Below are 25,258 nucleotides of genomic sequence, written 5' to 3' on the forward strand. Positions count from 1 at the left end.
GCTCAACGATCAAAAAGGACTTGTAATGAAGCTGAGTCTGAACGAGGACCTCCAACTCAACGACGATGTAGAAACTACGGAATAGCTGGACACAACTCACGGACTTGCCAGACAGATAGAGATGCTCCTTCTGAACCATATCCTAGCATAGCAGATGTATAACTAAGTATGTGGTTGAATAAACAACGGTTGTAGTCACCTCAGTTGTAATGCCAAGACAAAATGGCCCGTTCGGTGATTTGGCCCGCTCGGTGATAGATTACGTTACAGAAGATTTTTGTGTTATATATTCGGACAGGGAAAAAAACAGGTGTAAACAACAAAGATCGCAACAATGCAGGACCGTTCTCATCATGAATCATCTTCTTTGGAACAGATGTAAAAGTGCACCTTCTCACCCTGACTGTTCGTTTCGAGGTTCGAGCCTCGCAGTCCAGCAAAAGTTTAACAAATGCTTGCTTTTGAGCATTGGGCCAGTTCCGATGGCAGCCTGGCCGTACCCCTCCTTTCCAACGCTTTTCTCCACCGTTCTGCCTTTTTTTTTTCTTTCTTGCGTGACCGTTACGAGATGGTGTAACGCAGAATGGATTTCGTGATCTCGTTCGATAGCCTTGCTCCATCCTCCTCTTTCCGAGTTTCTCCTGTCCTCTAACTCGAGTTGTTTCGACAAGTCTCAGACTCAAAGCTTTGCGAGGGCAGCGTTTATGCGACGGTCTCTGTCCGGACCTTTTTGGCCGCAGGGACCTCGGCCTCAGCGTCCGCCTGCTCGTCGATCGAGCGCTTCTCCGCCTCTTTGTTCAGGTCCATCTCGGCCTTGACGAACTTCTTCTTCTCCTCTGCACTGAGGGGCAACAGCGGGCGCTCCTTCTCGGCAGACAGGTTGAAGTGGAAGTTACGGATGATGCTGTCAGCGTCGTCGATGGCCAACGGGCGAACGTCGGCCAAAGCCTTAATCTTCAAGGTCACAGCCTTAATTTGCGCGTCGGACATGTTCAGGCCGAGCTGCTCAGCACGCGACTTGATCGCGTTCCAGCCAGTGAGACGGCTGGCGAAGTGCACGTAACGGCTCATGCCGAAGTCGGAGGGGGTGATGATTTCGTAGGTAGAGGGGTTGTTGAGGATGGCCTTGGCGTGGATACCGGCCTTGTGGGTGAAAGCGCAGAAACCGGTGATGGGGTTGTTGAAGGGCACGTTGACCTCGACGGCCTCGGCCACGAGGTCCTCGATCTCCTTGATCTTCTCGAGCTTGTATTTGCCCTTGACATAGTCACGGTCGGCGACAATCATGCGTGCCATCAAACCACCGAGGGTGGTAATTCCGTTACGCTCACCGATACCAAGGACTGAGGTGTCGATGTGGGTGGCACCGGCCTCGAGAGCGCAGTAGGCGTTGGCGATGGCGCAACCAGTGTCGTTGTGGAAGTGGGTCTCGATGTCACAGCTGACAACGCCGCGAAGAGTTCGGACGAGATCGTAGACTTGGCGAGGAGTAGCACAGCTATGGATGATTTCGTGTCAGCAGAACGTCCCCAAAGCTAAATCATGCTCGCCAGAACCGACACCTCAAGCCGTGGACAGAAATTACTCACCCAACAGTGTCAGCAATACCCACACGGTGCACACCGACCTTGTCGACCGCGCTGTACAACGACAGCAGATCGACCAAGTTGCTCCGGAAGGAGTCCTCGGAACTGAATCGGATCTCCTTGCCTTGTGACTTGACGTACTCAATGACCTCAATCGCAGTGTTCTTGATGTACGTCATATCCTTTCCGTGCGAGTGCTCCATCAGGTGGCTGCTGGTACCAATGACGACATCGACACCGTCAACACCAGTAGCGACGGCCATCTTGGCGTCGTTCATGTTGCATCGCACGTGAGTCAAAATCTTGGCCTTGAGTCCCAATTTGCAGATGGCCTCGCAATCCAACCGAGACTGCTCGCTAGCGGCGGGCGAAGTCAACTCGATGTAGTCGACACCGAAGTCGTCGAGGGCGCGGGCGATTTTGATCTTGGTCTCGGTGTCGAAGAAGGCGTTGGCGAACTGCTCGCCTTCTCGTAGTGTTGACTCGATGATTTTGAATTTGCCGATATTGCTCAGGTAGTCCTGGACAGGGGCGTATGGGTTACTTGAAACGGGTCGGACGGTGTGTGTCTCGAAGGCTCTGGAGGAGCAGAAAGACGAATCATTAGCTGCGTTGTCCCGCGTGTTTGACCATCATTGTGCGTGGACGACAGAACGTGCTTACTTGAAACCCGGGTGTCCGCTGCCATTGGTGGTACCATTGCCATTGGCATGGCCATTGGCGTGGCCATTGGAGTGGCCATTTGACTGGTGGCCATTTTCTTCGTCTGGAGTTGGGCACATGATGAAGTTGCCGAGGTCGGCGCCGGACCGCGCAGAGAAGTGTGGAGACGGTTGGTGAGCTGGTACTTCACGGGTGTTGCAGTGAAGTCTTTGATCGTGTGGATGGCTTGAGAGGAAGAGGTAGAAGTGGAGGAGGAGGGATTGAAAAACGGAGAGTGTAGGGGAGAAGAGGAGGAGGAAGGGAAAAGTGTTTTAGAGTCAGAGGAACAAGAGGGATTTTTTCTCAATGCGCACGCAACCAGCCCTGGAGGTGTGTGTGAGTCGAGTGACGGCGAAAGAGAAATCGAGGGTAAGCAGAAAATGGACGGAATAACGAAAACTGGGGTACCGTCGGCGGGCTTTTTTCCTTCGGCTCTGGCGCGCGCGCATTGTTAGCTGACTGTCTGGCCGCCTCTGTCTGTGAAAGTGTCTGTGGGAGTGTGCAGGTGTGAATGAATTGTCTGGCTAGCAGCAGCCTTGCATTTTTGGCTGCTGATGATGATGATGCCGCCGGGCATCCCATCGCTAAACTCCAGGATCACGCATGAAGACCTCCAAATGAAAATCCGGCATCACGCCCTACACTCTGCCACTAAGGCATCAATTGACTGACACCCAGACGAGATCGGCAAGAAGGTCGTTCCTGCTGAAGTTACAAAACACACGGTTTGGTGAGCATTCCACGGTTGTTATTATTCTAGGTACTGTAAACGTGACGTTCTGTGCCCGCTGGAGTTCTCAGCTTGGTAACAAGAGACGCACGCGGCCGGCATGTCGGATACTTTGCTTGTTGCTCAGGCACAGGAACAGTCATACATACGTTCATATCCAGATCCTGAACTTACCTACATACTGTATGCACATTCTGCAGACAGTGTGACTCCTCCTGCTGGGCCCTGGATCAGCGCCTCTTGCCGGTGCGCGCGCGTGCGGAGAAAGCCCAGCTCCTGGGGGCGAGCGACTACACTATGACGAACACAGAAGTTTTTCGTCGGTTGTGAGTCTAGTGCTGTCTTTCGCCTGTAGCATTGGCTGGACAACACGCTCGACGCACCCCATCCTCCACCGAAATCCTAGTCACTCGTGCTACTGCCGCTACATGTAGCAGGTGCAGTGTGCTCAAAGATCCCGCATGATCTTATTCTGCATCAGCGCATGTCCGCTATGCGTCCGGCGAGCCGAGATGCGGTCCTGTATCTGCAGCACAGAGATAGAGCAGTACGTAGCGCCGATGACGGAGCGTCAGTATTGGTTGCCCGCACTTCCCAGGGCACTGATCATCAGTGATGACCGTTTACACTACCGTGACTACCATGAGCCAGTTGCGTAGTACTGATACGACTAGACTGCCATATCTGAGGCGGTGACGACACGCTTGATGGATGGTATCGATGGCCATTGGCGCGCACAATATATCGCTCATCCACTTCTCCACGAGACGAGACGAGACGGCATTCGGTCATACATGGAGTCTGAGTTGTACATCTGATCACGTGGTGTATTGCCTTCTTTGCATTCCATCGATGCACGTGACCTAGGGAATGTGTTTCCTCGCTCTTCGAAGTGTATTGGGAACCACATGCCTAGAAGTACAGTAGCATGTTGATTACTACTACGTAGCTACCTAGGTAGACAGTGGTGATCTTTTCCTTGATGATCTCTTCCTTGCCAGACCTACCTGGGTGTGCTTCCATACACGCCTGGTGATGAGAGTCTCTAATGTGTTCATGGCTTGGTCGATCATGGCTGATCGTTCACAGCTCGACGATATACTTTTGCGGACTCGCCCCTCGTGAGACGTACGACAACTTCGGCTACTGGAGCTGACGACTATCGTGCACTCCTCGATCTGGGCGGACGACGGCAGCATCCTGCCATTTTCACTGCCTGAAAGGATCGTTGGACCCACAATCTACGTTTGCATCAACCCGTGGACATCGTCAAACGAGTCCGAAGCCCGTTCGATGGCGTCGTTGGTCGCGGTCCCGGCCGCAGTTGCTGTTAGGGTTGCGCTTCGAGTCAATTTCATGCCTGAGGCTTCAGTAAAGGTCTTTGGTCTCGTAGCCATTTAGATCCAGGCCCGGGGACGAAGCGCAGAGCACAGGAATGAAGACTACCTACCTAGGCAGGTATTCTTTGGTCGATCCTGCACGAGAACGTGACGTCGAGAAGCTTGAAAGACGCGCGTCGATCTGTCAATGGAAGGGTGAATATATTCCATGTTCGATGTCTACTGTACTGAACCGTCTTCCTGCGGGAAGCTCAGCAGCATATGCTCCGCAAATATGTACTGTACAATAAATACACACCTGCAGTCACCAACCGTAGTACGTACGCGCCGGATGTTGACTGCTTCTGGCTGTTCCGATCCAACAAGTATATCCCAACATCACAGAAGCATCACTATGTAGAATCTCAATTTCGCCATAGATTGTATCTGCCAACGATTGCGGCCAAGCATTGAGTCAGACTTCAGCCTCATGTTTGTTGCGCCGAGCCACCGAAGAAGGCAGGGCTTTGCGATCCAATTCTTTGCTGACTAGTTCGTCTCGGCGCTGACTGACGGGTTTGTCCTTCGTCGTCGTACCACGTCGCAATGCACTGCCTGCCCAGGTACGAGCGCGAGTCCGAGCTCATTTTAAAATTTTCCGCACAGTCACCTGCATTGGGAACGCCGCAGAACTGGCTCAAGAATATCGTCAGATGATGGGACGTCGCTTCATGTAGATATATATAGGAATTCAAACATCTGCAATCTCTTTGGATCTCGGTTCCCAGTTCTTGAGCTCATCAACCTATTCTCGTCTACCAAACCATCGTCAAAGTCGAATAGTCACCTCTCCAAAATTGGGAAAACAATACAAGGGCAGGAGACAATGGCTCAGCCGCAGGCATACCAGCAGGTGGCCATCACCACTCAGACCGGCAAAGGTAAACAGAATACACCACGACAACAAAGCCTCTCCTCGAACACCGTGAACTTCGCTCTCAGCGATGATATAAACCTCATCTCCCGCGACACTGCCTGTCTCTTAACAAAACAACCTAAACGCATCGTAACAAGTCCTCAACTGACCGCTCCCAAGGCGCCCTCGAACCAATGAGCATACTCCTGAACGACTCTTTCCGAGATGATCCCGCTATGCGATACGGTCTCGGCGCTCTCTCCGAAGCCGAACAAGAAGCCTACCGACAACAATTCCTTCGCGTCCTCTTCAAAGCTGCGGCACTCAACGGCGGTTCGTTCCATTTCGCCCGGGACGATAAGTCCTGTGGCGGGATCTGGGTGCCTCCGGGAAAGAAAGTGTATGTGTTTCTCCACCTCTCTCACTTTCACTCTTTCAACCTGGGCCATGGAGCACCCGTGTGACCGCGATCTTGAGCCTACTCCCTAAAGGCGTTTGAAGTGGTGATGACTATCAGATCTATTTGCTGACTTGAGGAATCTACGATCAGTGACAATCCGTTGACCGTTTTCCCTTCGGGTTTCCTTGGAGTCATTCGAAAGTTGGGATTGAAGGGATCAAGTGTGAGTCGGCTTTCATTTTACTCTTCAGCCATTCTATCAGCTGGGCTCCCATTGCTACTTCCTGAGGAGATGTGTGAAAAGCGCGTGATCAAAGCCGTCTTACGTTCAAAATCAACCCTTTTGGAAAGCGACGAAGTCCAATCAGCATGCAGACACAAGCAGCTAAGATTCCCTTCTTCCTGTGATGCCGAAACAAAACGAAATCACTCACTGACTCCTGGAAACCACCAGCGCATCCTCCTTGACCTCCCCAGCCAAAGCAACGACCGCAAAAAGCACCACCTCTACCCGGTCTCCAAGCGCTACCACTACCTCTTCTTCCTGGGCACCGCGACAAGCGCGCAAGGCCAAGGACTCGGCGGCGCCATCATCAAGCGCGTACAAGACCGCATCCTCGCCAGCTCACCCCACAATCAGTCCCCCAAACCCTCCCTGCCCGCCGGAGAGACGCCCCTGGAATTCCTCCCCATCTGGCTCGAGTCCTCCACCGAGGGCTCCCGCCGCCTCTATGAGCGCTGTGGGTTCCGCCAGGTAGGCGAGAACATCGTCCTCGGCGGAGGAACGCATGATCGCACCGGGAGGCCTGTGCCCAAGGAGCAAGCTGGCACTGGAGATGGCGTGTTTGTTTTTCCGATGATTTGGATTCCCGAGGGCTTTCAGGTTGCTAATGCCACCACTTCCGCCTCTGTTGCTGATGCGGCCAAGGCTCCTGTTATCGCTGCTGAGGCGACTCCTACTCCTGCCGTTGCTGCTGATGCGACTCCTGGCCCTGCCCCCGCCGCCGCTGCCGCTCCATCCCCGCTGCCGGTGGCCTCTTCGTGAGGATAACCCATGTGACCTATGTAATAGGAGGCGCGGCACTATTGTGTTGTACAGATCGCGAAGAACGAAGAAGGAAGAAGAAGTCTTGACTTAGGAGATTCCCATTGGTTTTGATATCATTGAGCCAGATATGTTTTCAAATAATGACTCTTGCGCATATTCCTGATATCTTGCTCGGACGTTGACCTCCATCAATCGCGACCAGTCGCGCAGCGCGAAGGAAACAAAAAGAAAAAACAGATCTCAAATGAACGTCGCAACATGATATGTACAACAAGGTCGTCTCCACTTCGAACCCTCCATCGAACAGAGAAATCTGTTCCATTCACAACTTCGCCTTCGTACTCTTCGCCGCCTCCTCCTCCTGATACCGCACCTTCAACAGCCTCCTCAGAATCTTGCCGCTCGCGCTCTTCGGGATCTCCTTCGTAAACCGCACGCCGCCCCTCAACTTCTTATGCGCGGCGACCCTCCCCGCCAACCATCCGGCCAGCTCCTCCGCGAGTTTGGGGCTCGGCTCGACGCCCGCCGCCGGCACGATGTACGCCAGCGGGACCTCCGTCGCGAGCTCCGGGCGGAAGACCCCCAGGACGGCGACGTCCGCGATCTTGGCGTGGCTGGCGAGTAGACCCTCGAGCTCGGCGGGAGGGACCTGGAAACCTTTGTATTTGATCAGTTCCTTGACGCGGTCGGTGATGTAGAAGTTGCCCTTGGCGTCTTGGTAGCCGACGTCGCCGGTCTTGAAGTAGCCGTCGCTTGTCATGCAATGCGCCGTTCCCGCCGCGTTGTTCAGGTAGCCCTTGAAGACGTTGGGCCCCTTGATCCAGAGCTCGCCGACTTGGCCGGCGGCGACCTCCTTTTCGTCTTCGGACATGTACTTGGCGGTCTGGTTGGGGAGCAGGTGGCCGACGCTGCCGATGGTCTGGTCCCAGTCGTCCCAGCGTTGCGTGTGCGTCGTCGGGCTGGTCTCGGAGAGGCCGTAGCCTTGCTTGATGGGGATTTTCAGGCGCGCGTATTCCTGCTCCAAGAGCTCTTTGGTGAGGGGCGCGGCGCCGCAGGTCAGCATGCGCAGGGAGCTGAGGTCGTATTTGGAGACGCCGGGGTCTTTGGCGAGCCCGAGGACGACCGGAGGCACGACGAAGGAGGTGGTGATTTTGTGGTCTTGCACGATCTGGCACCAGCCGTGGAGGTCGAATTTGGGCATCACGACGATTTTGATGCCCCGGTGGATGAATTGATGGATGATGACGGTGAGGCCGTAGATGTGGAAGAAGGGCAGGAAGGCGAGGCAGCTGTCGCTTTTCCAACCCAGTGGGCCCTCCATTGCTTCGTTCATGAGCACGTCGGCGATGATGTTGCGGTGGGACAGCATCACTCCCTTGGGAAGACCAGTGGTGCCAGAGCTGTAGACTAGAAAGGCGAGGTCATTATCCGGGTCGACTTTGGCTCGGCGGTATCGCGATGTTCCGGCCATGTTGCGTACACTCGTGAAGTGTTTGACAAGCCCATCAGGATGCTTGCCGTCACCGATGAGACAGATGCGGTCGACTGGAATTCCAACCTTCCCCGCAGCCTCGAGTGCGATGGGTAGCACTGAGAGCTGCGTGACAATGCCTCGTGCTCCAGAATCTATGATCATGGTTGTCAGTACGTGTGAATGAAGTGATTCATGAAGCAGGCTCCGCAATGCGAACGCCGATTCTTGGAAATCTCATTCCCGACCACGGCCACTACCTACCCTTTAATTGATGGACAAGCTCAGCGGCTGTGTAGCCCGGGTTTGCTGGGCTCACAATGGCACCCGCGAAATGAGCACCCCACATGACCGCCGGAGTGTCAATGCTGTTCGGCGTGAACAGATTGAGTACATCGCCCTTTTCGAAGTCCCATAGCGCTCGTAGACCTTTGCCGAAGTCGATGGCACTCTGTTTCAACTGGGCGTACGTGTATGATCGTTTCGAATAGGGATCGACGAGGATCACTGCGAGGCGTGTTAGTCGTCGGGAGAGTTACTAGCAAAAGGCGGTATCATTTTTTCGTGATCGATGAGTGAAGATGTACCTTGGTCGTCAGGGAATTCGCGGTTCTTATTCTCAAAGAGAAAGTCCCAAATGCCGACATTGGGAATATCCACATCCGGGATCGTCGATTTGAACGGCATGATAGGCGCTGAATGACAATCTGAGGGACACCGAGATTTACAGGGCCGAACGGGTCAAGCACACGATCAAGGCACAGATCCCCAAAGCCAGATTGGGAGTGGAGGCGTGTAAGAGGTGGTTTTGTAGAGGATGACTACTTGAAATTCTTAAGGAAAAGGAAGCACAATGCTGCAAGATCGTCCTCTTCCAAGGCGCAATCAGAAGACGAGAGGCATTATATAATAGCTAAGCAGTTCATGCTATGTACGTGCGTCGAGCACGGCGCAATGCCGACAATCGATAAGAGATAGCTTCGTGCTCTACATAACCGATGGCGACGATACGGACGACGACTCGAAGGATTATTCAACTTGTCTTGTCCCACCCGATTTCCCCAAGTCCTGGCTGGCGTTGGCACTATGGATTGGTTAGTCCCTTACCAATGGTTCCCTCCCTCGTGGTCATCGATTTGGCACCTGCATGACCACCACATTGATGATTGTTTATGGATATCACTACCTTTGCCGTGCTGTATGGCATCAATTGTTCTTGTCCTAGATGCAAGGTTCAGTCGTGCCATCGATGTGGTCGAACAGATCGCCATCTGTGTATAATGAATTAAAAAAAGCAGAGTAAAACATCATCCGACGTCGGTCCAAATGCCGAGCTTTGCGCCTACAGTATGCGACATTTTCGTCCCGTCCCACACCGACCTACAGTATGCACAGCGTTTGTCATAATGTTGCAGCGCCGAAACCTCGCGCACAGGTCCCGCCGGGCGAGACAGATTTGGCTTCGGTGTCCACAGTGGCGGGGAAACCAGCCTCACTTCGGCATCATGAACAGGCCCATGCTGGCAAATTAGTTTGGAGGTCCGCGGTAGGAAGGTCGCCGGTTATGTGCGGCTGCAAGAGGATTCGAGATGGAGCATGTTCTTCGTAAGATTTCGGACTGTGCGTACGAAGGCATTTTGTCACGCAGACATGTACCGTTGAAGTTCTCAACGACGCCCTGGTAAAATGTCCAGTGAGAGTCCGCTGTTCGAGGCGTTCATCGAGGAGATGTGCGGTGTATCAGCGTGGAGAGCACGTGCCGGCGCCCCGATCGGACCTCCGAATGGAAGCACATCATGACTCGCGATGTTGAGCTGTTGTCGCCGATACCTAGTACATCAGCATCTCGTCCGACTGCATTGATGACCATGGAATAGCTTCGCGCATCGTCGCATACACTCATTCAGCATGCAGGCATCTGCATTACTCCTTCGGCGATGCGCTGCCACCACCTCTTGTCCTGCTCGTTTTTACCAACGGCGATGGGCGCAAGTGCACGATGTGCGGTTCTTCGCTGCTCATCAACGGCCGGATAAGGTCCTTGAGAAATACAAAGAGAAGCTCGCTCAAAAGGCAAAGGCAGAGGGTCTTCCCAATGCGGACGAATTGCGTGCTGCATACGCACAAAAAATTGAAGAGTTGCGGAAGCAGGCAATTGTCCCAGGCGCAAATGCTCCGCTCAGCGCTCAGCAACCGCCTTTACCACATGAGACGGACTCCAGTATCCCATATCAACCACCGCCACCCCCATCACCGCAAGAGACGTCGCCCGATACACCGAAAAAGGCCGCAAAGATCAGAACTCTGAGCAGCTTCATCGACATCAAAAAGGTCTCGGCGTTGTCAATGAAGGATATCGAAACCGTCTGGCGTATGCGGCATGCTGCAGATCCACAGAGTCTTTGCGCCTTAGTGGCGGCCGACACGTACCAGCGTGTAGTGAAGACCGCCAAAGCACATCCACAATTCATCCTACCTCTCCCACGAGAGAACCAGGGTGCTGAGATTCACTTCCTTCAATGGACGTTCCCAAATGAAACCACGGCCACGGTCCTCTTCACCCACTTGGCAGAGTTCAAGCTCCGCGGGGAGTATGCTCAGCCACACACGACTATCACCTACCACCGGGATATGGAGAAGAGCAATGGAGTAATTTTCCTAGAGGGACGAGTGACGGAGAATCGAGGAGTTGCTGTGGATGAGGCAAAATGGCTGCTCATGTGTCTCCAGAAGTTCTACGGATTTGAGGCTAAGTCGGAGGGAGCCAAGGCAAACTTTGAGAACCGCCAGCGGTTGATGCGACAGTTTAGCGGCGGTGATGAGAACTTCAAATTAGAAGAGCTTTTGGAAGAGGCAGAGAAGGTGCCGTAGATGACTCTTGTTTATAAATTGACGGTTGTGGGTGTTGGGTCGGAGATTGCAGACTCACCAACTTGCATGGCTCACCTGTACACTAATGAGACATTGTAGATGTATAACTTCATTTCGACGAATATATCATCACGATGATTATCGACGGCAAACGTTCGGCCTTTACGTCAGGCATTCCGTATTGTGCTGGCAAATTGCAAGCATCGGCCCAGCTTTGCCGTGCAGTTCTTTAACAATCATATGCCAAAAGACTATGGAGTGAATAGATTGTAAGATCGACACATTCGATTTTTGTCATATGGTGCCCAAGCCCGATATTCCAACCGTTCCTCTTTCACAAGCTCGGCATTTGGGAAGAAAGCATCGGCTTTATATTTTCATATGTTCCTCAGCTTTCCTCAATCATATCGTTATTCTACCTGTTTGGCACCCTCTTGGTATTCTCATGCCCAGCACAGGCATCGTGACCAATATCTCGAGCATCGCCAACCAATTTTTCATGCTTGCAAAGTGACGGACCATCAACATCAACATCGATTCTCACTTGAGCACTGCCAGTGGAGCAGGTCTAAGAGAATCACATGTCAACAGGCACTCAACAAAGTTTCAGTATCCGCGCTTCGTGACAGATAATCTCCTCTCTTGGTGATCATCAACGTCAGGCTTCCTGGCAACCCACCACTTTCCTTGACAGACTCAACGATATTCGCATCACTTCCAAATAGGCATATCCTTAACAGCGAATCCACACTGGCTTAGTTGTCTTTCATCATTTCTTGCAGTGGCATCATCGATATTCTCAACGATATCAAAAAGTCGCCCTCCAGTGTGAAGCGATGACATGGCCACCGACGAAAACATGACTGATGTGGTATCGAGTGGCCCAAGCACGAGTGTCTTCGGACCGTCACTCGACGAAGCACAGAAAGACGAGAGAGTGACGCAAGACACCGGGATGTCTGAAGTGACTCAGGCGGGCCTACGAACAAATCCGATATCCAACCGAGTGACTTCCTGTGATCTCTCGCCTTCGCCGCGTCAAGGTTTTCCGACCGTGAGAGCAAAGACACCTTGTACCGAAGACAATGCAAAGGAAGGAGCGCAGTCACAACATCCCAAACAGAAACCTGTTGATGATGAACATTCCGAACACCACACTTTCAGCCAAGGCGAATTCAAAGTTCCGTCGATCACATCGACCGTCACCATTCGTGCTCAAACACCTCAATCCAACTCCCAGGATGGCGCAAAGTCAAGGAAAACTCCTACTACCCCGAGCTCTCGAGAGGGCGAGTTCCACACCCCTCGAAGCACAAGCAGCAAGAACAAAACAGGTCCAGCCTCAAACAAACCGCCATCTGCGGAAGACGATGACCTTATCTTTGTGGGCTCATCTCAAAAGAGCTCCCCTGCAAAAACACCTGTGCGACCGGCGAGTGCTATGAGTGCACGTTTCGGAACAGGTATGCCTTCCCGAAGGAGCTCTCAATCGGTCTTGCAAGATGAAGCGCTTCGTACTCCAAGCAAGGTTCCTATGAAACGACCCGCTTCTGCACAGCTTGAATCTGAGACCAGCAAGAAGCAGAAGGCTCCGGTGAGCGAAGATGCGATGCGCACAATCCCGAACACGGTTGAAAGAAAAAAGTCCCTCCAAGCCCAGGTGAGCAGAGATCGTGCTTATAGTGGCACCGCAGAACGAAACCCATCCGCAGGAGAGGACAATTACGAGTACGAGGAAGATGAGGAGGCGACTATGCTCGTCTCGGTGCCCAGAAATTTCGCAAAAGCTGCACATCGCCAAAACGAAAAGCAAAAACAGCGCGTGCATGCAATGGCCGCAGAGATCCAGCGTCTCAACGAAACGATTCAAAAGAAGGATGGAAGTATCGAAGAGAAGAACGAAGACGTCGCTGAACTGGAGGCACGAGCACATAGGGCGGAACACGATTGCATGGCTATGGGCACTCGACTCGCACAATACAGGGAGATTGATGCAGCTTTCTACGACAGATTCGAGAAAAATTGGGAGACCAGGACAAGAGCGCATCTCGAAGCTAGGAATGCCAAAGAGATGAAGAGGATGGAAGAGCGCCTTGATCGAGAGGGCGAAAGGTTACAAGCCAGAGCGGAGAGAACATTGAAAGAAGCTCGTGAGATCAGAGAAAAGAGCAAGGAAATGGTGAGAGACATGAAAGCCAAGTGCGATGCCAGAGTGAAAGACTCGAAACCACAACTCAATCAGATCATCAATAAAAAGGACAGGGACCTACAAGAGGAACTGGAGAAGAGAACGAAGTTGGAAGAGCTAGCCAACGGCCTGTACAATTCGCGCCAGCAATACAAACTGGAGAAGCGAGACCTTGAGAAGGAGCTTTTTGTAATGAGAGAGAAACGCCAAGAGATCGAAGCTGAGAACCGAGACTTGAAGCGAACTCTAGCCACATCGAAACAAAATCTCACCGCAACAAATGAGGTTGTCGGCCTCCAACTGATCAAAACACACAATGCAGAAACCGAGATAGCGGAGTTGAAGAAATTGCTCAAGGCTGTCAACACTGAGCTGGACGATTTGCGAACTGAGCACGAAGAAGCTATTGAGCAGTCGGACCGCCTCCAAGACGAATTAGACGAACTCAAGGAAGAACTTCGCTCTCACAAGGAAATTGCCAAAGAGGGGCCTGATTCATCTCTGCACGACTCTAACAAAGACCTTTCTGCATCTCACCCCGTCGCCAACGAGAAGCTTCCTGCACCTCTTCCCATCGTAAACAAGGAGCCCTTACCATCCCTATCGAACGTCAACAGATTCCCACACTATCGGTCGGCCAGCAATACCGATCAAGATGCTGCCACGGCCCAGGAACCTTTAGCCAAGGAACCTATTATTGAATATCGCATCCCAGAAATCGAAGCTCGAAAGCAATTGAACGAGGAAGGGCAAGACGCAATGAGAGCAGGTTCTCCCAAGGCTGATTGACGGTTGTAATCACTTCTCTCAGAATGACAATTGGTCGCATTGTTTCATTAGTTTTGAAATCATTCTCCCATTTGCCCAAATTGTCAGGAAGCCTCATCCTCATCGACTTTCCTTTTCTCAGCGCCGACTGCGTATTCCGAGAAAAGCAGATAGTGTCCCGCAGAAGAACAAAACAGTACTCTATGCAGTGCACATTACTGTAATGAAAGAGAGTGCATCACTATCTTCTTGGAAGTAAAACAGAACGAGACCGATCAGAATCGCATCTGGAAGGACAGGCGAGCGGAATGTGTTGAATCGATTTTCTGTACTAACGATTACAAACTTGAGAAGAAAATGGAACCTTTTATTTAAGTTCCTTCCATTCATATTCTCTCGCTCTAAACTTTGGAGAGCAGCCTTGCTCTTTGAACTCTCTCGCTCGAGGGAATCTGCGCACCACAAGTGATGTGATCCATGTCGTCGTCGCCTTCTTTCTCGCTCCCGAGGTTACCATCCAATCGCTAACTTGAATCCGCCGATGAAGGAATTGAAAAATTCAAGCCTTCATTTATTTTCACATCGCGTTTCTTTCTCGAAGAATCAAAGCGAGGCGATTGCAGGCTTTGGTTCATCCATACGTGATCCTACTAGTCCGTGTGTGCGTGCTGGAGCCTACGTTTTTCTGATTTTCATTGCGAAACGATCAGTGACGATTGTGATGGATGACGGTGGTTCTGGCTCAAAATGCTGGACCGCATTTCGAAGCGATTGCAGAGATCGACATGGCAACACAGCGACGACTTATCGTTGTCATAAGATCGGAAAGGCGAGTGGCCAAACATCAACACGATCCACGGCGTGGAGACTACCTCGGGTTCTCCGCGCAGAGTTCAATTCTCAGGGCGCAACAGTGATGTTCATAAAAAACAAGATCATATTTATCAAGAAGCGCAGAAGGTAAAGACGTTATCGTGTACATTAAGAAAAACCCGCATGTCAACGCTTGCTTCGTGTACGGCATAAATTCATTCGCTTCGCGGCAAAACTCCCCCATTCCTTTCCCTCTTGTCTTCTGTCTTGCGGGAAGATCCTTTGGCCGTCCCGCAAGCATCCTTTCCAAGCGCTTGCAAGAGAAAATAAAGCGGGCCAGGCAAAGGAAAAGGCCAATCTACCGTTTCCTTTTTTCAAAAAAGCAAACAAGCGCAAAATAATCCAAAGGAGCTTTTTCATCATTCTGTCAATCCAATAAGGGGTGTATCATGGTCGTGTGCGTGTATCGTAAGGCCATGTCGTATTCGTGGTCTTATATATCGTGTCATCATCGTCGTCCATCATCCCGAAGGCCGAAAGTAAAAGAGTCTCCTGTTCCGTGATGTGGAAGAATTACTAGGATCAGGCCAAAGGGCCATCGTCGTTAGAAGCACATAGTGTTCAAAAGCGCAGCTGCCGCCGGCATAGCTCTGTGCGATCGTCTGGCGCTGGTTGCGAGGGTCTCGAGATTGTTTTGGGGGAAGATGGTTGTTGGGGTCGGGTGATTAGAGTTGTTTCGGTCGGGATATCGCGGAGTCGGTGTTGTAGTAGAAGGCTATGCATGTCTTGTAGGGTCCCGAGACAGTGCGAGGATCAAGTAGGTTGTGGTCGGATCGGAGTCAATATTTGAGGAAATCGAGGTGAAGGTCCAGGAGTCGAGGAAGATTTAGTGGCGGCGGATATTGTGGCAGTGTAAAGTATAGTGTTCGGGTCGTAGGTCAAAGTCCAGGCGATGGTGTCTCAGAATGGCAAGCATAGCATATGAAGAGGAGTGGAGAAGACGAGACTCTCATCTTCGTCTTCTCCTATCCACCGCGACGCCTTCCAAGAAGGCTCATGCGCAGCTTAGACCATATCGACATCAGTCCTTTCGCTATGCGAAGTCGCTGGACGGCTAGCGCTGCGGACCTTCTCTCCCCTTGCCCGACGTGCATGACGCTCTTTGCGCGCCTGCAATCGTGCATGGTCAGAGTCCTGGTCCGGGTTGGCAGTCTCGTATTCCAAAAGCTTGATGAATTTGTAGAAGCCAGCAGCAATGAGGGAGCCAAGGGCGGGACCGAGCCAGTAGACTTTAGTTATTTGTCAACATGGTGGCAGGTCGCGGAAGAGATACAGGATGACTTACTCCAGTGGTAGCTGGGGAAACTGTGGTTGACAACGGCGGGGCCAAATGAACGTGCGGGATTAAGAGAGCCTGCAGAAAGGATGTGTCAGTATCGGTGCAGAAATGGAATTTCGCCGTTCGTCCCAGGTAGTGCACAAAGTGCTACGAGGCGGATAGAGACACAGGTCGCCGAGCAGAAGACTCACCTCCAGTGAAGTAGACACCGACCAATTCAGCCACGAACAGAGCCAAACCAATACCGACTGGGGCGATATAGGTACCCTTGTGCTTCTCTGCCGCCAACATGAAAATTGCAAAGACCAGGACGCCAGTCAGGATCATTTCGATGAAAAGGCCCTGCACGACGGAAGTGCCGCCACCCAACGTGGTCTCGACAGTTGTCGTTCCCGGAAACATACAGCTGACCAACGCCGCTGCCACCAGCCCACCAAGGATCTGAACAACGAACAACAAGGCGCCTCGAGTCCAGGAAACCGCGCCAATGATACACATGCCGAGGGTAACAGCCGGGTTAAAGAGACCACCAGAGATACGAAAGAAGACCCATGCGTTGACCGCCAAGCTGAAACCGAAGCATAGAGCAATGTACTGAAGTTGTTGCGGGTTGGAACCCGTCTGCTCGACGGTCAAACCGGACGACGAGGGAATGTTGTTGGCGACCTGAGTGCCGCCGAGGGCGATGTAGAGAAAGAGTACGGTGCCGACGAATTCACCGGATGCGGCAACGACACCGGCACGGTAGGCATCGGGAATCTTGCGGAGGCTGTGGATGTGGATGTGTTTACCGTCATCGACGGCTTGTTGCTGCGTAGCATCGAAAATGGAGACGTTAGCAACCGCCATGGCGAAGGGTGATGTCGGCGATAACGAGAGGTAAGAGGAGTGAAGAGTGGTTGTGAAGCTGGACTTCACAAAGGAGATAATAGGAAATGGTCGAGTGAGACTCGTCGCGAGGTTATGCTCCAGTTGGAGATCTTACGGCAAAGCATCACGACAAAGCAAGTGACGACGACGAGGATCACAGCGAGTGTCGCCGTGACAAGTTGGTGGCGAAAAGTGAAGAAAGATACATACATTGATATTCATCTTGCAGGTGCAGTGTGGCTTGCTCGCCTATTGTTGCTGCCGTGAATGCTGGTTTCGTGTTACTGTACCACAATGCTTGGTAGGGATGCACCCAAGGAAAGGGCGACCAGGTTTCTTGATGTCAGGTGAGAGATAGCTGCGGTTGGGGTGTGCAGCAATGGGAGGATTGAGGAGAACTCCAATCCAGCGAAATGTATTGTGGAAGGAGGATGGCAGCGAAGAGGTGCAGGAAGGCGGCATGGGAAACATATGTACTATAGTCAGGTAACGATACATATGGTGTGGCCTGGACGTGCCAACGAACAGGGCAGCAGTAAGATCAAGGAGGACATCGACGTCAACGGCGACTTGCCCTTGATTGGTGGTGTCGTATCACAATTCGTGTGCGACGGAATGAACAGCCACATTCAGCACCATTCCCCATGAAGAGCGAGGGAACCTTGGAAAGCAGCAATCCTTGCCGAAGCAGATGGGAGGTAGCCATGATGGTCCAAGATTGTTGTTCAGTCAGATCCGAATGACCAGTGAAATGCCCTCGAGGCACTCAAATTGGCTGCAAGCAAAGAAGCACCCCAGGAGTAGCGTGAATTTTAGCTAGCTCAAGCGTCCGGAGCCGGTACCGAACAGCGCAAACAAGAACGCGTCGGAGAAGACAAGCGATTGTGCGCGGATCTGAAGATGACGTCGGCGTGTTTACTTTTGGAGACTGTATTCGTCACGATCTGGTCGACAGAAATGTGTATTTAGCATTTACGTGAGTGTATGCACCCGCCAAGATGGACCGAGATGAATGCTACACCCGTATGAGCTGCACAGGTGTGCCGGCGTGGACGGTGTTGCGATCATGAGTATCGCGCGTTTCTGCCGCAATCTGATCGTGATCTCGTCGTACCTTTCCTTGCACAAAGCATTGTACTTGTTCGGGCATAACGTTTACGAAGCTCCGATCATCGACTGTTGGTTTCATTCGGAGGGACGACATCCGCGCATAGCGCAGAGACTACAAAGGCCATTCCGTACTCGACTGGTCCGGACCATTGGTGGGCTGATGAGGTAGTCTTAAACCTTCATGCAAAGGTCGCGGTCGGTGTGATTGCCTAATGGGAAGGGAAGGAGCAATGGGAAAGAGAAGGTAGGTGAGAACGCTGCGACTCCAGGGAAGAATGTTCGAAATGGAAGGGATACCCTTCGCTCGTGGAAGCAACAATCTGTCGACTGCTTACTTCTCATGCATTGTGATGGGTTGATCTGTCCATGATACACTGAAAGATACACTGAAAGTTGGTCAAGTAGTCGGGAAGAGGAGATGAGGTCCTCAGAAAGTTGGTCAATAGAGTTATGTCATCATCAACCGGGCCCATGCACGTGGGGCGTAATGTGGCGCATGGTGGCTGTCCATAGGCTGAACGATGAGAATGTCCCGAGGTGATCTCTTCCATCATAACCACATCCATCCACATTCCTGAGAAATTATTGTTCTAATTCCGCGCGCGTACGATGCGGTAATTATCTTCGGGGCGGGCTTAGATCGGGATCGAGATGGAAGCTTTTGATGGGATGATGGAGCAGTCCAGCGATTACCCAGCACGCGCTCAGCTGTGTCGCCCGGTGATAGGGATGCATTTAAGCATCTATGGTAGCAGTCACGTCGCAATCATGTAATGATCGTTCGTGCAGTTTCTGTAGATGAGAGGGTTTTTGTTTGGACTTGCACATATTCACCAGGTGAGGTCAGGACCAAACGATTACACGGTTATACGGTTTCGTCGGTGCACCGCCGCCGACGATGACAGTGGAAATCCGAGCCGAGACATGTCGGCATCGGAAGGGTTCCAAGGTTACCTAGGTATTCGAGCAAACACGTTCGGAATTGATAAGCGAAGAACGATGGCGGACTCGGACATCGTTTCAGTCTCGGAACGCAACCAAGGTACGTCCATCACAATGTAAGTCCTGACGACGTCGATTTGAGCAAAAATTTCGATATGCCGCTCAATGAATTCTGTTAGTCGATGACCAGATGATAGTGGACGTCACAGGAGACATGTGCGCGTTTGCACACAGCGCGCACATCACCTCTACTTAAGAAAGATCAACATACCTGTAGACGATCGATGACAGCATGTAATATGGTGAGTCAACATGGCCATGCAATGGTGTGTTCGCAACTCCGCCGGAGGATCATGCGTGTGTGCATGACGGAGACGGGCATCTCCACCGACGTCATTGCTTGGGGGAAAGGCAAGATATTTTCCTACAGCACTACGGCATACAGCTGGGTGGACAAGACATCAGAACTTCCATGGATACCATAACCATCATCATACGGAGGTGACAGTAGCAGGGAAAGGTTTCCCGCCGTTTTACGTTGTTGTCTCGACGGGAAGTTCTCGGTCGGTCTATCACTTCCGAACTCTCGCTGAGGTTGCCACAGGTGCTACGGTATCTGTTTGTCGAGGCCAATGATGTCTAAAGTGAACCTCTATCCAGAGAGTGTGTGTCTTTGTATTTATCATGTTGTGGGAAGAGAACAAAGTCCTGCGAGTATATTGTCATCAGCATTTAAATCTTCGACCAGATTTGTGCCCGGCGAACAGCACCTATGTAACTGCTCGCGGTCAATAGTCGAGGAGGGACTGAGTGTTGTCTTGACCCCTCGTATCGTGTCGTCGTAAAATGCAACCCAGATCTCATCGCAAGACGTTCACAGGCAGAAGAGAGACGGGAGTGATCACAACCTAATCCGTCTCTTACTCTCGTTTTCGGCCCTTGCTGGCGCGCGTCGATGAAGTTGCCGCACAGCAGATATCAGCGTTCCGGAGGGACGTGGCGCAGTAATGAAGTCGTTCCATGCGGGCGCAAAGGACGTGTAATTTACTGGTCTCTTGCGACATTGCAGGTGGCTGACGATATATGCAAATGGGCAGCTTTTGCAGCAAGCCAGCCGCCCGGACAGCCAGGTTGAGCGCGTGGCTCACGCCAACCATCAGCCATCGGCCGTCAGCCATCATCAGCCACAAGATCTGTCTACCTGCGCGCTCGAAGCATGTTAACATTGGCGATGTCGATCGTCAGTTCAACAATGACCCATTGATGATTTCGACAAGCGCAGAAAATGAGCTTAGGAAATAGCATGCCACTGGGAGATAATTGGCCGATCCATCATGGCTTGATGCTGACCGTCCTCCGCGCGCGAAGTCAAAGCGGCGACAATGTCAGCGATGCCTTGAAGACCACGACACGCATACAACGTGTTGCCAACCAAATCAGCGTGAGCAACGCAGTGCCGTACATGGATAACGTTGTCCTGCCTGCCTGTTGATGACGCTTCCTGCGATGGCATTCTGCGCCCATTGAACACTTAATTGTAAATTCCATATGTGAATTTGATCTTCAAGATCATAACCAGGTATTCCTAGACCATCAATCCTAAACCCTCTGCGACATTTCATCATCCAAGCATGACAACCACTGCCGTCTTCGGCTGCACGGGGGCCGTGGGGAGCCATATCCTGACGACGCTTCTTGGGGACAGCATCTTTGGACCGATCAAAACCATTTCCCGACGTCTCCCGAAACAGGAATCTCCAAAATTGGAAGCGACTCAAGAGACCGATACCTCTAAATGGAGCGGCATGATCGCAGCATTGAATCCCAAGCCGACAGTGATATTCAACGCCGTTGGCACCACCCGCGCGCAGGCCGGCAGTCTCGCAGAGCAGTGGAAGATCGACCACGACCTCTGCGTGGAAAACATCAAAGCCGCCAAACAGGCCGGAGTGAAGACTTATTTATACATTTCGGGTGGCGGGACCCGCGGTCTTCTCAGCCGATATGTGCCCTACAGCCAGATGAAAATCGGCGTCGAAGATGCCATCAGAGAAGCCGGCTTCGAGCACGGAATTGTCTTGCGACCGGGGATGATCATCGGCAATCGAGAGCAACCGAAATCCATCTTCCTCGAGACTTTCATTGGAAATTTGCATCGCATCAGCCTAGCGCTGCAGGATATGATAGGTAATTGGAGTTTTCCTCACGGCCGCTTTGGCGTGCGCGGAAGGAAAGGCTGACATCGGCGCGTTCTGCCAGGTCAAGATCAGGTCGTCATTGGACGAGCTGCGGTTGCTGCGGTGCGTCTTGCACAAGAAGGTAAAGCACCCAAGGGCTACTGGGCGCTTGAGCAGGCGGATATCGTCAAACACGGCCGAGATGAATGGAAGCAGTGAAGATGAACTCTCCGACACAATTGAATGAGCAAGCTTAGAATCAGATGCGTAAACCTCTTTGTATTCACGACCATGAAGTACCAATGTAAGATAGCTGAGATCTATGATTCTTTTTGTTTTATCTTCAATCTAATCAAGATCGTTCCGGGAGCTGTTAGTCTCAATCCTTGCCAGCGAACAAGACATGTATTTGTGTGTCACTCTCGATCATGAGCCGGCAGGGAGATGGCGTCTTTTAAACGCCATGGTAGAGAGTACAATATGAGCTCGGCATAACATGTTTCGTCGTTGGCCCAATAGAATTCAAATCGAGAGCAAACAATAACGGGGAGACTTCCTCGGGGTTCATTACATTCTTAATTACATTCTTTACGAGATACACAAAAGTGTACACTGCCTTCTCTCTCTCCCTCTCTTCTCTCTGCCTGCTTCAAAGGACTTGATGAAGCAAATCAAATCCATTGATGAACCGATCATGTCGCAGCAAAGTCTGTCAGTCTCTGATTCTCTCGACAACCGTGCCTAGTCCAAAGATGGACGATCTTCGCCTCGGTCACCGTCTTTCCAACTCACACCGCGGATTGGATCACGTGGCGCAGACTCTGCTGGTCGATCGAATCGTACCAATCAGATTACATCCACATCCAGTACGTTTGAGATCCACCGCAGAGAAGCTGCTCTTCAGCAAGCAACCAATCTCCCACAAGATTTATCCCCTCGTCCTCCTCCTCCTTCTGCATCGTCGCAGTCATTATCTTCGCCTCCGACTAAGTATCAAGTCCTCGGTGTATCCATAGATCGCGTCCAGATCACGCATAGCACTTGCATCCTTCAACAGCCGGGCCACTTGTAACCCCGCGCTGATGATTTGAAGAAGATTCCGATCATCTCTGGGTGCTGATGACGATCTCGCGTTGCCGAAGTTTGACATATCCTCGTAGTCACCATCGCCTTGAGCTCCATGCTGCTGATGCGGTGATTGTTGCTGCTGCTGCTGATGGGACATTTGGACCACATCATTGCTCCCGATGAGACTGCTTTCTAGCACTGAGACCATTGAGCCAATCTGTTCACCATACAATACCCGTGCTGGAATCCTTCGCTTCGTAGCCAGACGTTTGAGGAGGTGCGCCCACCAGGACCAAGTCCGATCTTCCGGGCGAGAAATCTGCGGGAGATGCTCTTGCGGCGTGAAGGAAGAGCTCGAGGGGACATGAGCGGCCCGCCGGAGATCCTCCTGACGAGGATGTGGTGGGTTGCTATGGTGAGTATTGTCGGGGATGGGATCGGCGGGGATGGCGAATTTGTAGAAGGCGAGGAAGTCGAAGGCGCAGCGGCAGAGGCGTTGGTGGACCTTTTGGAGGATCTCTTGCTGCTCGGGACGGGTGAGGGAGGTGGGTAGCTGCGGTAGTGAGGCTTCTGTCGGCTCGGTACTGGTTGGGTGAGAGGATACAGGGAGGAAATAATGATGGCCTTGGAATTCGTCGCGGTTCGAAGGACGTCGGGTCTGGTGTTGGCTTCCCCGAGATCGTGGTGGTTGTAACGATAATATTGGCGGAGCTGTCGCTTGATATGGAGACTGAAAGTACTGGTTCTGTTGTTGCTGTTGCTGAACCTGATACTGTTGCTGTTCTAATCGTTGCTGCTGGTTTTGTTGTTGTTGTTGTTGTTGTTGTTGTTGTTGTTGTTGCGCAAGCTGTAATTGTTGGAGGTAGAGACTCGATGAAGGATGACCCAAGTCTTGACTATTAGTATGTTGACGTCGGTGCTGTCTTGGATGATTCAAATCGCGAAGAGGTGCCTGATTTTGACTTGAATTATAACTATTACTACTCGTATTGCTGTTACTCCCTTGCCGTGCTGAGTCGCCGAGCCAGTATTGATTCGGTGGTGAGATGCCTTCCTGTTCCTCTGCGGGAAAAAGACTGGTCGAGAGGTGTGAGTGATGTGAACGCTGCGGACTTGATGTCATGCCATGAGCGAACGTGGAAGGACTCTGCTGCAGGGGCCGTATGTTTGGGGATCTTAGATCTGTGTTCCAAAACGACTGTGGTCTTGATTCCTCGGGCATGATACGCTGTTGTGTCTGCAACTTATGCCTGGGGAATATTTCGGGAGACTGTTGAGAGGTTTGAGAGAGACGCTGGGCCAATGCAAGTGGTCGGGATGATCTACTTGTGTTACCGTCGTCGAGCTTGGATGATGAAGTATAAGTCCAAGTATCCTCAGTCGGAGATCTTAATGTAACGATTCGAGTTAGATGGAGATTGCTCGCATTTGGCCGGATTTGCTACCACAATGAACATACTGGCCAATAGATCGGTCGTGATTCCGCCGCACAAGGTCTGCAGGAGACGCCAGCGTTCCGAGCAGACTATGCCTAGCCGCCAGCGTTTGTGAAGTCCATTCCGAAGGCATCCCTGTCCAATTATCGCCGGAACGCGAAGATGCCATGACGTGGTACCGAAGAGGATTCCAGCAAAGAAGACTATCGGAAAGAGAAATCACCGCTGCGCTGTGAAGATGAAAGCAGCAAACGAGAGAGATCAACGCGAATTGCCCAATCCAGCCCAACCACAGCCATGGCTTTTACTCCGTACGAATGATATCAATGACCATCGATGCCTGAATGGCGAACCTTCACACTAAACGAAAACAGCTTTAAACGCTCAAAGGTGTACGCAAAACAGAGCAAGTCGCAAAGATAAACCAGGACAACGAGAGAAAGGAAACGCACACGCACTGTGCTTTAGTAGTCCCTTACGTATGCTTACGGTGGCGTCCACTTCGGAGACTGTCATCATGGTGATCACGCTGTGCACAATTTCACTGATTCGCCGGAGCAAACGATGACAGACAGGCCTAGGCAGAAGTCTTCGCAAGTGTGAGATCTGTGCGAACCTGATGCTCGAAGGATTCTGCTGTGTGATTCGCGGAGGACGACGGGTCCGCGCCTGGGCCCCAGTGATGAGGTTGGCATCTGATGAATTTTGCCTGTGCGCTCTCATCCGTTGGCCCCAGTGACCTAACTGCCGGGCTGTGTGCGGACCAGTTGGCAACCCTGCCGTGCCTGCCGATGCATGATCACCTATGGCCCGCGAGCCTATACCGATAAGAGGCTCGAGGTGGCCGTTGAGGGAATGACCCGGGTGTCTGGCTGTGGTCTACAGTGCAATGTGTTGGAAGTGCAGGCCAGCATAGGCTTCCACTTCGGATGAGAGATTGCGTCTGGGAATTCCGGTACTGTACGTCGCACAGTAAGCTGACAGCGTTCACGATGTTATCCTCCTTCTGATGAGTCAGAATGAGTCCGGATGCCAAATTCCAGAGTAGCAGCCATGCACGGCTCGTCACATGATGAAGACTTTTGCTTAAGATTTTCTTCTTGGTTGGGCAGATCGAGAGCGTTGGGAGGGAGTGTGCCGGGAGGGGAAACTCCAAGGCCGTGGTGCAGACCGCCTCCGTGGCACCGACACCGCCTATGCAAAGTTCAGAGATCCTGGGAACTTGTGTGCCGTCACAAGCGATTATGTCATAAGCAAATCATGATTGTGATGTGCATGGATAACCAGGTAGCTTTTCCCTCTCCATAGAGTTTCGTGAAGGGCGACAGTACCTGTCCGCGGACAGTGTGTAACGGGTAGGCGCCGGAATGTGACATCGAGCAAAATAAGCTTGGACCTTGGCACTTGTCCGTCTTCAAGAATCCTCGAATGAAGCGAGGAGCCAATCGACGCTTGGGCGCTGACCGGCGAAGTGCCTACACGGAGACGGAGATATTTATGCCGG

General features: G+C 52.0%; 11 protein-coding genes across 11 annotated transcripts; 7 read left to right on the forward strand and 4 right to left on the reverse strand.

Moving 5' to 3' along the window:
• Nucleotides 1–430: 430 nt before the first annotated feature.
• On the reverse strand, nucleotides 431–2,786 carry K489DRAFT_378732 (homocitrate synthase). The gene is made up of 3 exons (XM_033604469.1): nucleotides 2,250–2,786; nucleotides 1,590–2,165; nucleotides 431–1,498 (listed from the first exon to the last, which is right to left on the reverse strand). Exons 1-3 carry the CDS (start codon nucleotides 2,366–2,368, stop codon nucleotides 703–705), a joined length of 1,491 nt encoding a protein of 496 aa, XP_033461355.1. The 5' UTR covers nucleotides 2,369–2,786; the 3' UTR covers nucleotides 431–702.
• A 2,318-nt stretch (nucleotides 2,787–5,104) lies between these two features.
• K489DRAFT_179819 (uncharacterized protein) lies at nucleotides 5,105–6,302 on the forward strand. Its single transcript, XM_033599453.1, has 4 exons — nucleotides 5,105–5,278; nucleotides 5,434–5,653; nucleotides 5,804–5,876; nucleotides 6,029–6,302. Exons 1-4 carry the CDS (start codon nucleotides 5,224–5,226, stop codon nucleotides 6,059–6,061), a joined length of 381 nt encoding a protein of 126 aa, XP_033461356.1. The 5' UTR covers nucleotides 5,105–5,223; the 3' UTR covers nucleotides 6,062–6,302.
• Nucleotides 6,114–6,527, forward strand: K489DRAFT_290731 (uncharacterized protein; the record flags this gene model as incomplete). Its single annotated transcript, XM_033600181.1, has 2 exons — nucleotides 6,114–6,254; nucleotides 6,294–6,527. Coding segments are annotated over 2 exons (375 nt in total), but the record flags the coding sequence as incomplete, so codon positions are not given.
• Nucleotides 6,528–7,023: 496 nt separating this feature from the next.
• On the reverse strand, nucleotides 7,024–8,859 carry K489DRAFT_369206 (acetyl-CoA synthetase-like protein; the record flags this gene model as incomplete). The annotated part of the gene is made up of 3 exons (XM_033603017.1): nucleotides 7,024–8,327; nucleotides 8,437–8,679; nucleotides 8,760–8,859. 3 exons carry the CDS (start codon nucleotides 8,857–8,859, stop codon nucleotides 7,024–7,026), a joined length of 1,647 nt encoding a protein of 548 aa, XP_033461358.1.
• A 360-nt stretch (nucleotides 8,860–9,219) lies between these two features.
• Nucleotides 9,220–9,684, forward strand: K489DRAFT_378736 (uncharacterized protein). The gene has a single exon (XM_033604470.1). It carries the CDS (start codon nucleotides 9,259–9,261, stop codon nucleotides 9,451–9,453), a length of 195 nt encoding a protein of 64 aa, XP_033461359.1. The 5' UTR covers nucleotides 9,220–9,258; the 3' UTR covers nucleotides 9,454–9,684.
• Nucleotides 9,685–9,935: 251 nt separating this feature from the next.
• On the forward strand, nucleotides 9,936–11,411 carry K489DRAFT_378737 (ATP11-domain-containing protein). The gene has a single exon (XM_033604471.1). The coding sequence runs from the start codon at nucleotides 10,081–10,083 to the stop codon at nucleotides 11,041–11,043; it is 963 nt and encodes a 320-aa protein (XP_033461360.1). The 5' UTR covers nucleotides 9,936–10,080; the 3' UTR covers nucleotides 11,044–11,411.
• A 369-nt stretch (nucleotides 11,412–11,780) lies between these two features.
• On the forward strand, nucleotides 11,781–14,376 carry K489DRAFT_179795 (uncharacterized protein). The gene has a single exon (XM_033599452.1). The coding sequence runs from the start codon at nucleotides 11,885–11,887 to the stop codon at nucleotides 14,018–14,020; it is 2,136 nt and encodes a 711-aa protein (XP_033461361.1). The 5' UTR covers nucleotides 11,781–11,884; the 3' UTR covers nucleotides 14,021–14,376.
• A 1,360-nt stretch (nucleotides 14,377–15,736) lies between these two features.
• K489DRAFT_180078 (aquaporin-like protein) lies at nucleotides 15,737–17,367 on the reverse strand. The gene is made up of 4 exons (XM_033599455.1): nucleotides 17,232–17,367; nucleotides 16,343–16,961; nucleotides 16,158–16,226; nucleotides 15,737–16,101 (listed from the first exon to the last, which is right to left on the reverse strand). Exons 1-4 carry the CDS (start codon nucleotides 17,241–17,243, stop codon nucleotides 15,878–15,880), a joined length of 924 nt encoding a protein of 307 aa, XP_033461362.1. The 5' UTR covers nucleotides 17,244–17,367; the 3' UTR covers nucleotides 15,737–15,877.
• Nucleotides 17,368–18,816: 1,449 nt separating this feature from the next.
• Nucleotides 18,817–19,275, forward strand: K489DRAFT_180074 (uncharacterized protein). Its single transcript, XM_033599454.1, has one exon. It carries the CDS (start codon nucleotides 18,930–18,932, stop codon nucleotides 19,191–19,193), a length of 264 nt encoding a protein of 87 aa, XP_033461363.1. The 5' UTR covers nucleotides 18,817–18,929; the 3' UTR covers nucleotides 19,194–19,275.
• Nucleotides 19,276–20,237: 962 nt separating this feature from the next.
• Nucleotides 20,238–21,790, forward strand: K489DRAFT_378739 (serine/threonine kinase TIP30/CC3). Its single transcript, XM_033604472.1, has 2 exons — nucleotides 20,238–21,554; nucleotides 21,628–21,790. Exon 1 carries the CDS (start codon nucleotides 20,705–20,707, stop codon nucleotides 21,311–21,313), a length of 609 nt encoding a protein of 202 aa, XP_033461364.1. The 5' UTR covers nucleotides 20,238–20,704; the 3' UTR covers nucleotides 21,314–21,554; nucleotides 21,628–21,790.
• On the reverse strand, nucleotides 21,746–24,173 carry K489DRAFT_378740 (uncharacterized protein). The gene is made up of 2 exons (XM_033604473.1): nucleotides 23,778–24,173; nucleotides 21,746–23,706 (listed from the first exon to the last, which is right to left on the reverse strand). Exons 1-2 carry the CDS (start codon nucleotides 23,921–23,923, stop codon nucleotides 22,221–22,223), a joined length of 1,632 nt encoding a protein of 543 aa, XP_033461365.1. The 5' UTR covers nucleotides 23,924–24,173; the 3' UTR covers nucleotides 21,746–22,220.
• Between the last annotated feature and the right edge of the window lie 1,085 nt (nucleotides 24,174–25,258).

Source organism: Dissoconium aciculare (genome assembly GCF_010015565.1).
Source record: "Dissoconium aciculare CBS 342.82 unplaced genomic scaffold K489scaffold_4, whole genome shotgun sequence".
Classification (NCBI taxonomy): Eukaryota; Fungi; Ascomycota; class Dothideomycetes; order Mycosphaerellales; family Dissoconiaceae; genus Dissoconium; species Dissoconium aciculare.